The sequence below is a fragment of the Ursus maritimus genome, unplaced genomic scaffold, assembly GCF_017311325.1.
Source record: "Ursus maritimus isolate PB19 unplaced genomic scaffold, ASM1731132v1 scaffold_28, whole genome shotgun sequence".
Taxonomy (NCBI): domain Eukaryota; kingdom Metazoa; phylum Chordata; class Mammalia; order Carnivora; family Ursidae; genus Ursus; species Ursus maritimus.
Genome location: NW_024425341.1, coordinates 14525544 through 14538633, shown reverse-complemented (window position 1 = coordinate 14538633; position 13090 = coordinate 14525544). Strand labels below are relative to the sequence as shown.

At 35.9% G+C, this 13090-nt stretch overlaps 1 protein-coding gene across 10 annotated transcripts in view; it reads left to right on the top strand.

Moving 5' to 3' along the window:
• The window catches only part of PCM1 (pericentriolar material 1), an 80878-nt gene that overhangs the window by 25250 nt on the left and 42538 nt on the right, over window positions 1–13090 (top strand). For 9 of the 10 annotated variants that reach the window (XM_040643304.1, XM_040643300.1, XM_040643297.1 and 6 more), the window contains 10 exons: window positions 933–1042; window positions 2613–2829; window positions 5553–5754; window positions 6687–6860; window positions 7382–7539; window positions 7660–7895; window positions 9225–9379; window positions 9526–9655; window positions 10658–10798; window positions 11286–11476. In XM_040643304.1, coding sequence (XP_040499238.1) covers window positions 933–1042; window positions 2613–2829; window positions 5553–5754; window positions 6687–6860; window positions 7382–7539; window positions 7660–7895; window positions 9225–9379; window positions 9526–9655; window positions 10658–10798; window positions 11286–11476 — 1714 coding nt within the window. The remainder of the gene's footprint in view (window positions 1–932; window positions 1043–2612; window positions 2830–5552; window positions 5755–6686; window positions 6861–7381; window positions 7540–7659; window positions 7896–9224; window positions 9380–9525; window positions 9656–10657; window positions 10799–11285; window positions 11477–13090) is intronic. The other variant, XM_040643302.1, reaches the window with a different exon arrangement.

The window sequence follows — 13090 nt, the reverse complement described above, 5'->3', positions numbered from 1 at the left end:
TGAACTAGCAGTGTGGGTTAGTAATCTGTAATTTCTTTCTTTTCAAAATAGAGTTCGCACTGATACTTGGGATTCTAAATAGCCCTGAAATTCTGATTTCTCTTTGAAAAAGCTAGTATTTTCCTTTAAAGCAGAAACAATTTATAGCCAGTGTCTCTTTTAGAGCTGGGAAGGATAAGCACAGAGCGGTTGGGTAGTAGAGCAGGAACCCCTTATCAAAATTTCATCAGAATAGTGCCTCAGGAATAGTGCCACAAGGATATAAAAACTACGGTCTTATAGTATGCATTGTATCACAAGCAACTACTTTAGTAGTTGGACTTTTGGATTTGGCCCACTGTGTAAAATAGTTTCATGGAACATATCCATGCCAGTTTGTTTAGGTATCATTTGTGGTTGCTTTTTCCCTGCAATGGCAGAGCTGGATAGTTGAGACAGAACTGTATTTCCACAAAGCCTAACATATGTACTATCTGAATCTTTATGAAAAATTTGTCAGCCCCTGTATAGAGCATTGATTCTTTTGGGGGAAGGTGTGGGGATTGAGACCTGTCAGTATCAGCTGTGCTTTTTCAGATTAACCACTTTCCCTGCCACTCCCCCAACCCAACCTGATAGGCCTGTCCTCTCTCTACTCCACTGTGTCATTATTCTTCATTGGAATGTAGCAATATCCCTCCTTGAATGATGGGACAGAAGAAGATGAACCGCTATACTAGAGTTTTCTGTGTCCCTGTTTTCAGGTTAGATGGAAACTTCTATTAAAATGATTGTTTAGGAGATAAATCTGAGGGTTAACTAGTTTTAAATTATGTTAGGTAAGATTTTTTAAAATTCTTCCCCCCCCCCCGAATTTATTTTTAGCTTCTCAGAAATTGAAAAGGTATATTAATTTGTTTGCTTTAATGAACAGTTGTTAATTTTCTTTCCAGTTGTAACAGAAACTACAGGTAGCCTATCTGGAGTTAGTATCACTTCTGAACTAAATGAAGAATTGAATGATTTAATTCAGCATTTTCATAATCAGCTTCGTGATTCTCAGGTAATTTAAATTTTTTAGTATAGTTGAGTTTAAAATCATATTAATTAAACCAGTGGTTCCCAAACTTCACTATTGCATAAATATCAGCTGGCATTTTCTTTAAAGAAAATATATAGTTTTCTGATCATGGGGATCCCCTCACTCCCAAAGTATGTATGCTTCATATAGTTGAGGTGGGCTTCCCCACTGTGTGATTCCACTGCTGGTATTCTGGGGACTATACTTGGAGAAACACTAAATTAGAGGAAAATCTATGTTGAATGCCGTGATAGGTGAAACTTTCTTCTTATATGCTACTAGATAATACGTTCTTTATTCCTCTCCAAAGATTCTTTATGGTCATAACTTCTAAAGCTTAAGTTATATTTGAATCTATGTCCTTAAATATTTTACTAACAATTTTGGAGAAAGTTCTTAAGTTTAATTTCAGAGTTAATAAGTGTTACAATTTGATGACCTTCGTAAATGATTTAAATGCAAATTTCAATCTATGGGCCTTGAGTAAGAAAGGGTGAATTTTTACCTCTTTACTGGAAATGAGTATGAAGATTCAGTGTCTCCTGTCTGTTGACCAGGTAAAAATAAATGAAAATGGTCTACCACTTTGTAGAATTATTTAGCAGTATCTAGCACATTTTTTTGGTGACCCTGCAAATGCCCCATCTTAGAGAAATTCTTCACGTGGTCACAAGGAGATATATATACAAGAATGTTCATGGCAGGTTTTGTTAATAGCAAAAATCTAGAAACAATCTAAATGTCCATAAACAGGAAAATGGATTAATAAACTATGATATACACGTAGAGTGAAATCTTACAGCCAGTTACAGTAAATGAGCCAGAGTTAATAAATGAAAAACACGAGTTTAAGAAGGATACCACTTGGCTGATGTTCAAAAATGCATGAAGGATGTATATCTTGTGTAGGTACAATAAAATATAAACATATATGATGATGGTAGACACCTAATTCCAGATTGTGTTTATCTCTGGAGGGAGTAATGAGATTGGGGGTTGGTATATATAGCGCTTTAGTTATATCTGTAATGTTATATTTCTCTTAAAAAAAAAAAGAATTGATGCTAATGTGGCAAAATGTTAAAATTTAAGCTCAGTGGTGTTTATTCATTTTATGATTTGATAAGCCTTAGTGAATTTTGAATTTTTTTTAATGGAGGATCATAGGAAAGAAGTGGTAGGAAAAACTGACAGATTAAGAAGTTAAAGTTTATGATGGTGATTCTAAAAAGATGGCAAGAGAGAGAATGAGATTTTTGAAACTTTATAAAAGGTATGATATTTCTAGCACTTAATTTGGATCCAGATGGTAATTCAGTCCAGTGAATTCAAGACCACTGCATAGTAATGTGTGTCCATAAAACCATATAGATGTTATAGTGGCACATCAGAAAATAATATGTAATTTGGAAATTGGAGAGGCATATGCTTACCCACCAGCACACTCTAGGCAAATATTTATCACTTTTTATAAAGAGTATTTTTGTGTTTTTAAAATGAGAATGAAACCTTTCATTGCCTTGGTCCTCTTCTTTTTTTTATTTTAAATAAGCCTCCAACTGTTCCAGACAATAGAAGACAAGCAGAAAGTCTTTCATTAACTAGGGAGGTTTCCCAGAGCAGGAATCCATCAGTTTCAGAACACTTACCTGATGAGAAAGTACAACTTTTTAGCAAAATGAGAGTATTACAGGAAAAGAAACAAAAAATGGACAAACTCCTTGGAGAACTTCATACCCTTCGAGATCAACATCTGAACAATTCATCATGTAAGTAAGGCTGGCTCGGCAATATTAGGTAGAGGACACATGAGTATATGTACTGGCATGCAGTAGTTAATTTAGTAAATATCTGGTGAATGAATGAACTCATAGTTCCTCAAGAAAATTACAATATTTGAGAGGAGATAGGACTTGCATGGGGTAAGTTCTTAAGCAACAAGGCAATATATGATGATAACCAAATAGATGGTATAGATCTGTTCTATAATTCAGTAAAAGGAAAAAATAAACTTGGGCCTTGAAAAATTGGTAGGATTTTAATTCAGGGTAAAGAAAAAGAGAAGGTAAACTGTTAGATACTTGAACATATATTACTGGATTTTTTAGCATATTCAGATTTTTCCTTAAAGGAAAACTAATCCAAATTGGTACTTTGATCTAAAAACTATCAAACCGATTTAGAAAGTATTTATAAAAAAAAACAAACAAACATGAAAATCATATAGTACATATGGTTTAGTGCAGAAAATTTATAACTTAACACAGTTTATAACTTGTAGACTGTATAAACTGCAAAAAGTTTATAACTTTTGTGACACCTGGGTGGCTTATTTGGTTGGGTGTCTGCCTTTGGCTCAGTCGTGATCCCGGGGTCCTGGGATTGAGTCCCGAGTTGGGCTCCTTGCTCAGTGGGGAGCCTGCTTCTCCCTCTGCAGCCTGCTCCCCATGCTTGTGCTCTCTCTCTGACAAATAAAAAATTTTTAAAAAGTTTATAACTTTTTTGAAATATATAAATAGTCATCTTAGGAGGAATAGGAAAAGCATGGTCATACTAGTTACACTTTAGGAACCACCTTTTCTGCTGCACATATGTTTTACTTCTGTCTGACTGAGATCCAGTTACTAGTCCTCATTTGCTGTCTTCACACCTTCTCAAGCCTCGTCCTTGCCTCTTACCCAAACAGTTAGTAATAGGAGCTCTAGCATATTGATCAGTAGGGTCTGATCAGTAGGGTCAACCCTAGCTAGTCATAATTCTTCAACATTCCAAGTGCTGTCTTATTAAAGAAAAGACAAGGAATAGAAAAAACATCTCTGGAGTCCCGGTTCCTTATTCTTTGTCCATCTTCTGTTTCTCTGCTGTCCGCCCCCCAAAAAACACCTTAATATTTTTTCCTGAAACATCCTCCTTTCTTTTCCCAGACCTCTGCTAGTCTCTGCTCCTCTAGAGTATAATCTAATCCCAATGCTTTTTATTTTTTTTAAAGATTTTGTTTACCTATTAGAGAGCGAAAGTACAAGCAAGGGGAAGGGGCAGATGGAGAGGGAGAAGCAGGCTCCCCACTGAGCAGGGAGTCCAATGCAGGGCTTGATCCCAGGACCCTGGTATCATGACCTGAGCTGAAGGCAAATGCTTAACTGACTGAGCCACCCAGGCGCTCCCCACCCCCAGCCCAATGCTTATCTTCTACAGATGGACACAGCTAAGAAAAACTTAAAATTCGAAAGTTGTACTGAAGGCCTGGTGGTCAGTTTTATATACATGATAAAGTAGCACTCTGCCTACTGATGACTCTGGGAAACAGTGGGGAACAGTCGGAAAGCAGCAGCAAAAGGTAGAACAGTCAAGGAATAGAGCAAAGACACCACTGGAAACCAGTTGTAGCAATTCATAATGTGAGCAACATATAATGGTTGTCCCTGTGAGAAAGAGATAAATGATAGTAGTTTTAAAGTGATGGAGGAAGACAAGTGCAAAGATTCTTAATCTTCATTGCCCTTGAAGGCATAAGGTATCTTTGATCCGTGTGGACAGAAAAGTAATTAACGTGTAATTCAAGAACTGTAGGAGATAAGCCATCATCTAATCAGAAGATTTTGTTGAGTTGTATTTCATGGTATGAATGTGCTACAGTCACTTTTTTTTTTTTTTTAAAGATTTTATTTATTTATTCGACAGAGATAGAGACAGCCAGCGAGAGAGGGAACACAAGCAGGGAGAGTGGGAGAGGAAGAAGCAGGCTCATAGCAGAGGAGCCTGATGTGGGGCTCGATCCCAAAACGTTGGGATCACGCCCTGAGCCGAAGGCAGATGCTTAACCGCTGTGCCACCCAGGCGCCCCGCTACAGTCACTTTAAGTTTATCTTTTGGAACAAGGAAAATCCATCTTGGAGACCAGATAAAATTACTCTGAGCTGTGAATTTGGAATATTCTTTGGGGCCTAATCCCCTAGGGTTGTAAAGATTTGTAAATGGTGTACTGAACATCATACACATTTGCCCTGTTTTTGTTTTTTGTTTTTGTTCTTTAAAGATTTTATTTATTTGACAGAACACAAGCAGGGGGTGCAGCAGAGGGAGAGGGACAAGCAGACTCCCCACTGAGCAGGGAGCCCAATGTGGGGCTTGATCCCAGGACCCTGGGATCATGACCTGAGCAAAAGGTAGCCACTTAGCCAACTGAGCCACCCAGGCGCCCCACATTTGCCCTATTTAACTTAACCTATAATCAGGTTTATCAGAAGAGTTACTTGTTAAGGTAGAATATAATAGTTCTTGTCAATTTCCACCTTGTCTTAATTTTTTCCTTCTGTTTTAAGTCTGTTTGGTTGAATAAGTGGCCTGGCTATTAATATCCTTAAGTTTCTGAAATTTAAAGCTGCAGAATTTAAGATGTTAATGACTTCTTTTTATTTTTATATGTAAGCAAACTGTTTGATGCTGTATTTGTTTATTTATGGTAACTGTTTTTTGTTTTTTTTTTTTGTAGTCGTGCCTTCTACAGCCTCTCCACAAAGAAGTGTGGATCAGAGAAGTACAACTTCAGGTCCCTCTGCTCCTATAGGCTTAGCACCAGTTGTCAATGGAGAATCCAATAGCTTCACATCATCTGTTCCTTATCCTGCTGCTTCTCTAATTTCTCAGAATGAGAGTGAAAATGAAGGACATCTAAATCCAACTGAGAAACTCCAGTAAAATACTTTTACAAACATTGTTTACATAGAATAGAATTGAATAATGGGGATAAATTACGGGTTTTTCTTTGATTGTTGAAAATTCTGGAAAAACTGAATTTATGTAATATATTCTTAAATGAAGAGGTGGAAGAAGTGTGTGTGTGTGTGTGTGTGCGCGCGCGCGTGTGTGAGTGAGATATCTGCATTTTTTTGAGTTGTCCAGGAGAAATGTGACATTGTAATACAGGTAATTTTTGTGAGCTAATGCATTCCCATTTTCCAGCTAAAGGATTGGAAATAGCTGGGATTGCATTAAGAGATTTTTATATTCAAATGATTCTAAATTCATAGCCCAGGCCCTAGAATCAGAAAGCCCTGAAATTGTATCTCACAAGGCTGTGTGACCATGGACAAATAACTTGTCCTCACTAAGCTTCTGTTTCTTCATCTACAAAATAGGAATAATAATATATCTGTTCATAAAGGTATTTTACAGATTAAAAACATTGGCATAGTTTCTGGCACTAAATAGAAACTCAACAAACTTAATATTTTGGGTAAACATATTGTACACTTTATAGATCTCTATGTGTCACAGATCAGGAACCTTCTGTAAATGCCTAATAGTGTCTGCATTCCTGATTTGCCTGAGAGGTAGTATTTAAGTTGAATATTTAGTACTTCACTATTTATTAAGAAACCAAGTCTGCTTCAAGTGAACACTTGAAACATTTTTGTTAATGCTTTTGTCTCTAATAGGACATAAGAAAATTGAGTGATGAGAGATTGAGTAAGCTATTCTCAAATTAAATTTATTACTTTATAGTCACACCCCGGGATATCTGACTAGATCTGAATTTTGTCCGTGCTGGCTGCTTTCATATGGAAATACTGCATGCTTTATTTTGCTAAAATGGGTATTATATATACATTTTGTTGTTTTTCAGGAAGTTAAATGAAGTTCGAAAGAGATTGAATGAACTAAGAGAATTAGTTCATTATTATGAACAAACATCAGATATGATGACAGATGCCGTAAATGAAAACACAAAAGATGAAGAAACTGAAGAGTCAGAATACGATTCTGAACATGAAAACTCTGAACCTGTTACTAACATTCGGTAAGAACTTGAAGTTTATTTCTCTAACATGTACCTCCCAACTGAATGCTTCTAATATGGAACAGAAAAACCTCAGTAGAGTGCTACTTGCTTTTTATTTAAGCTTTTCTCCTGTAAATCTGCTTAAGTCTCCTGTTTTGGCCAGTGTAATCTTACTTGCCCTGTAAAGAAAAACAAATACAGAAGCAGTGAGTACAGTAGTTTAGTAAATTTGCTGTTTGTTAGATCAAATGCAAGTAAATCATAAGAAGTATCTAACTTAACATTTTCCTATCTCTTTATTTTTAGGTATAACTTTGATTTTGGGGGTGTTTTTCTTCTTAAATTTCCAAATGGCAGAAGTTTTTGAAAAGCAAGAGCCAGTTATTCAGAGTATGAATTTAAATGGAGAAATAGCCAGTGATGTTCATAGTTCGGAATTATTTTATCAGCAGTTCTAAAACTTTGATTTTTCTCTTTCTTTCTTTCTTTTTTTTTTTTTTTTTACTTTAAATAACCTCAGGCTGTTTTCTTTCTTTTAGAAATCCACAAGTAGCTGCCACTTGGAACGAAGTAAATAGTAATTCTAATGCACAGTGCGTTTCTAATAATAGAGAGGGGAGATCAGTTAATTCTAATTGTGAAATTAACAACAGATCTGCTGCCAACATAAGGGCGCTGAACATGCCTCCTGCTTTAGGTAGGATTGACTGTTGATGGATAATTTTGCCATATTGTTTTTTTGAAGTGGATTTTCTTTCATTCATACTCTTCTTAAATTTATTAGATTATTGATTTCATTGATACATGCTTTCAACAGATTGTCACTATAATAGAGAAGGAGAACAGGGGATTCATGGCACACAAGATGAAGATGATGAAGAAGAAGAGGAAGAAGCAGAAGATGAGGGAGTCAGTGGAGCTTCATTAACTAGTCATAGGAGCAGTCTGGTTGATGAGGCTCCAGAAGATGCTGAATTTGAACAGAAGATCAATAGACTTATGGCTGCAAAACAGAAACTAAGACAGTTACAAGATCTTGTTGCTATGGTACAGGTAAATACTGCTTGATTTTTTTCAAAAGACTCTGTGTTAAAACATAATTCTTGAGTCCCTTTCTTTTAGCCTTGGAGTTGATATTCAGTTGTTCAGGTACCTTCTCACTGCCTTCTGAAACATCAGGCGGATTTGTATTTTTTTCTTGTACTTTAATTTTTCCACTTTTTATTGTGTGAAAAGACCTCATAATGCAGCTTCTCTGTTCTTGAATCCCAACCCAGTTTCTTTTCAATCTTCTTGTCCATACTAGGAATGAATTAGGCTAATTTTTAGATGAAGCCCCAATACCAAATAACACCATCTACAAACTTAAAATTGCCTAGCCAGTTTTATAATTGAGTCAGCTATAACTCTTTAAGGCTTTATTAGAACGATATTTCCAAAGGTTAAAGTTTCAGTTGAGGTCCTCAGGGAAAGCATGAGTAAATATAAAATTATATAGAGTTAAATGTTTTTTAAAAAACGCAGTAGTTCACCCCAACAACCTCCCCCGCCCCCCTCTCAGTATGTACATTGATTTTAACAGCAGATGTGGACCTACCCTTAGGGAGCTAAGAACTTTAGTTGTTTTTCCAGAAGTCATGATAGATGTGAGATATTCTCATTTGTTTTTGTATTATGAGCCATTGGTACTGGTTTGGCAAACTAAAGACCAAAGTGAGAGAATAGAAAATTGTAAGCAAGTGACAGTGGAACTGGACATTGATTATTTGAAATTGTTAATGTAAAAGTTATGTTTTAAAGGGCACTTTGGTGGCTCAGTTGGTTAAGCACCTGACTCTTGGTTTTGGCTCAGGTTGTGATCTCAGGGTTGTGAGATTAAGCCCTGCGTCGGGCTGTGCTCAGTACAGTTTGCCTGAGATTCTCTCCATCTCCCTTCTCCCCTCCCCCTACTCGTATTTTCTTTCTCTCTCCCTTTCAAATAAATAAAGAAATAAAATCTTTTTAAAAAGTTACATTCTAAGAAAAATTATCTAGTATCAGGAGTTCCCATCTCTGATGGTGTGTTTCTGATCTTTTTTGTATTCTCTACAAAGCTATTCTTTGATAGCTCAGTATCTGGTCAAGATAAGAAAAGACAACTTATCATTAGTCATTAAGTGGGTCATTGGCAGCTCAGATTATAAATGTACTTTTTTGTTGTTTTAGTACTTCATTTCCTGCCATTGGTAGAGGATGAGCTTCAGTGTTCTCTAAAAATCATGTACTTAATCTACTGCTTTAATTTTTATGTTATGTAAATTTTACAGAATAATGGTATTTAAAGTATGAATTGGATGATGTCTTTAGAGCACAAGATTATTTTAACTTAATGATGCTTTTTAGGATGATGATGCAGCAGATCATGCAGTTATCTCTACCAATACTTCGAATTTGGATGATTTTTACCCAGCAGAGGAAGACAACAAACAAAATGCAAATAACACTAGAGGAAATGCCAATAAAACACAGAAAGATGCCGGAATAAATGAGAAGGCAAGGTATGTTAAGCTCCTGGGTTTCATTTAATAGAAGTTCAGTGCTTATAAAGAAGGTACTTACTGGACTAGGTTCTGTATTAGGTCGTGCTTAATGCTGTCATCAGATTTAACTGGAGTCTGCAAATGTAATGTCAATTTAATTATAGAGAGAAATTTTATGAGGCTAAACTACAGCAGCAACAGAGAGAACTCAAACAATTGCAGGAAGAAAGAAAGAAACTGATTGAGATTCAAGAGAAAATTCAAGCATTGCAGAAGGCATGTCCTGACTTACAGGTAAGTAGGAACTTTCTTCTTTCCATTTGTATAAAAAAATGTTTAAAACCTAATGTCATTGGAAAAAAAAAAACAAAACAAAACTAATGTCATTGGAAAGTACTCTTGCCTTTTCTAGTACTGAGGTGACACAATTATACCAATATTATGATTAATAAAATGGATGAACTAGTGAAAGGGGTTAGGTATGTACTTTTACACTATGAAAAATAGCATAGGAATTGACTGTGATTACTTCTATCTTTTCACTTGTTGGGCTAGCTACTGTAGATTCAGAACATGAGTATTCATAACTATTATATTAAAATATTCTGCTTTCAGCTTTGCATTTAAGGGAATAGCATTTCCATCTTTTATTGGCCCAGAATTACATAATAAAGCCCTTAAACCATCATGAATTATCTAAGGAAATTAAAATATTTACAGTTTGCTTATTAAACTTGGAGACTAAACAGAATGAGTAGTCTTTGACCATGTCAGGTAATCAGGAGTAGGAGTAAAGCTAATACAGGAAGTGAACACCAATTCTTTATGAGATTTTTCTTAAAATGTTTTGGGTAGCTTTATTCCTCAGTCAGGTTTTGTTTTCAAAGAAAGGGAAACCCATCAAATGCTGTTTCTCTGTAATGTTTTTTTTCGTTTTTTTTCCCCCAGACTCTTAACCTTTTCTACTTTATCTAATCCTTTTCCCTTCTCCCTAGTCTAGTGTCTGGAGGAATATATATGAGAGTTGGGTTGAGTATATGAAATTTTCCATAGTAGCATTTTATCCCTCTTTTCTCTTGTTCCTGAGGCTTGGCTACTACTCATCCACTTTACCCTGTGTTTTCATCTTTGTTTTCTTATATCAGGCTTTCTTTAGATCATGATGGCAATTGAGGTCTGATAATAACAAATTAAATATGGTACTAGAGCCCCAAAGAAATGGTAAAATAACTGCTTTTATGAAATTAACATAATCGCTTTAATTCCTCATAATGGCTTTTACTAATCCTTTTTTAGCTGTCAGCCACTAGTGCGGGTAATTGTCCCACAAAAAAATATATCCCAGCTGTTACTTCAACCCCAGCTGTTAATGGAAATGAAACCAGTACAAGCAAATCTGGTTGTGAGCCTGAAGATTCTTCAGTAGTAGATAACGAGGTATTGTATATTGTACCTGTCTTTCCCGAGTCTTATGTCACATCTTAAAGAAGGAAAACTGAATATCTGTGAAACATGTTTTTAAATGCAGCCTGTTTTGTGTCTTTTAGTTGGGAAGAAGTTGGGATCTTTTCAAAATAAGTTCAAAATTATGCAAATATTTGGCAGAATTGTATTTAAGGGATAGTTGCAGTGGACAGTAATCATTTCCGTTAGACCTATTCTTTTGCCTTTTATTTATATGTGATTTGTAGAAAACATTACAATTTTCTCTAAATAGTTGACGAAGTATATTTAGCCACTACTTGCTTTCATTAAGAATTAATGCCTAATTTTTTCTTACTCATCACGAAAATACTTTTTTAACCATGGAATATCTTAGTGTAAAAAGGATTGAGTAAGAATAGAAGTCTTTGTATTTTAATCATTAAGGCTAAAACAAATCCAAATATTTATACTAACTTGACTCTGTCTTTTAAAATAATAGCTGTGGTCAGAAATGCGAAGACACGAGATGCTAAGGGAAGAGCTACGACAGAGAAGAAAGCAGCTTGAAGCGCTCATGGCTGAACATCAGAGGAGGCAAGGTCTGGCTGAAACTACATCTCCTGTGGCTGTGTCACTGAGAAGTGATGGGTCTGAGAACCTGTGTACGCCTCAACAGAGTAGAACAGAAAAGTAAGAGAGGTGTTTAAATCTTCTAACATCACCTAAGGCATGTAGGGCGGGCAGCTTCATTTTCCCTCTCAGCTCAAATCTGCTGTTTCATTGAGGCTACTGTTTAAGCATCACCTTCGTGACTCAGTTTAACTAAATCCAGCTATTTTTTATTCTAACTTCTCAAGGCACTGGATCAAATGGCGATAGATTTTCTTGAGTGTATAATCCTTATTTTCTTAGTTAAGTTTTAAGCTTATTTAAGTGAAATGATCATTACTTTGTCATACTTCCCTATCAGGCCAGAAATAAGCATATTTTTACCTAAATGAGGAATCTCCTATTTGTATATTTCCTAAGGATTAGGAAATTTAGTTTTGGGGTGCCTGGGTGGCTCAGTCAGTTAAGCATCTGACTCTTAATACCAGTTCAGGTCATGATCTCTCCCTCTGCCCTCCCCACCCCTCATATCCTCTTTGCATGCTTGCATGCTCGCTCTCTCTCAAAAATAAAAAAAAATAAAAAAGTAATGCTTTAAAAAAAATTTAGTTTTTAGGATTTACGTTTGGAATTTCCATATTTAGATTATTTCTAAAAAATTGGCCATCTGTAAGGTCCATTAATTACTTATCTATATGGGAGTATTCAGAGCCAGCATTTTGAAATTCAAATTCATTGTGGCCTTACCTTTTGATAGCCTCAGATAGCATTTCTGGAATGTTACACAAAACTTCTCTTCCTCATAGAAGAACTTATTCTGTTTTCAAGACCCAAATGCACTTTTTTTTTTTTAAAGATTTTATTTATTTATTTGACAGAGAGACAGCCAGCGAGAGAGGGAACACAAGCAGGGGGAGTGGGAGAGGAAGAAGCAGGCTCATAGCAGAGGAGCCTGATGTGGGGCTCGATCCCGGAACGCCGGGATCACGCCCTGAGCCGAAGGCAGACGCTTAACCGCTGTGCCACCCAGGCGCCCCAGCCAAATGTACTTTCTTTATCAAATTATATCTATAGTATTTTTTTCTGTTCTGAGTACCACACATCTGAGCTTTAGAAAAGTTCTTTGGATAATTTTGATGAGCATATAGGTTTGGGAGCCATGGCTCTAGAATTGTGCTTTCTGGTGTGGCAGCTGTTACATTACCTATATGTATGTACTTATTTAAATTAAACTTAAATAAAATTAATAACTCATTTTCTCAGTCACACCAGCCACATTTTAAGTGCTCATTAGCCATGTGTACCTAGTGGTTACTGTATTGAATACACTCGTATAGATCATTATTACTATTGCAGAAAGTTCTTTTGGACAGCTCTGATCTAGAAAACTGTTGCTCAGGGAAGAGTTAAAAATTGAGGGGGTTTAGTTTAGGAAAAAACTCTAAGGGATACAATTACTATTTTAATTTATTTGAACAATTGTTTTGTGGAAGGCAGAGTAAACATATTCCAAAAATCAGCAGTGGAGAGAGTACTACCCATCTTGGAACTATAGTTCAGTGAAATTTTATAAACAGGCAAACACGTTTCATACGCATACATATGTACATGGTACAATGTCTGGCACATAGTAGATGATAAAGTATTTAGCTGACCTCCAAAATGATCTCTTATTTTTTGTCTCTTAATCTCTAG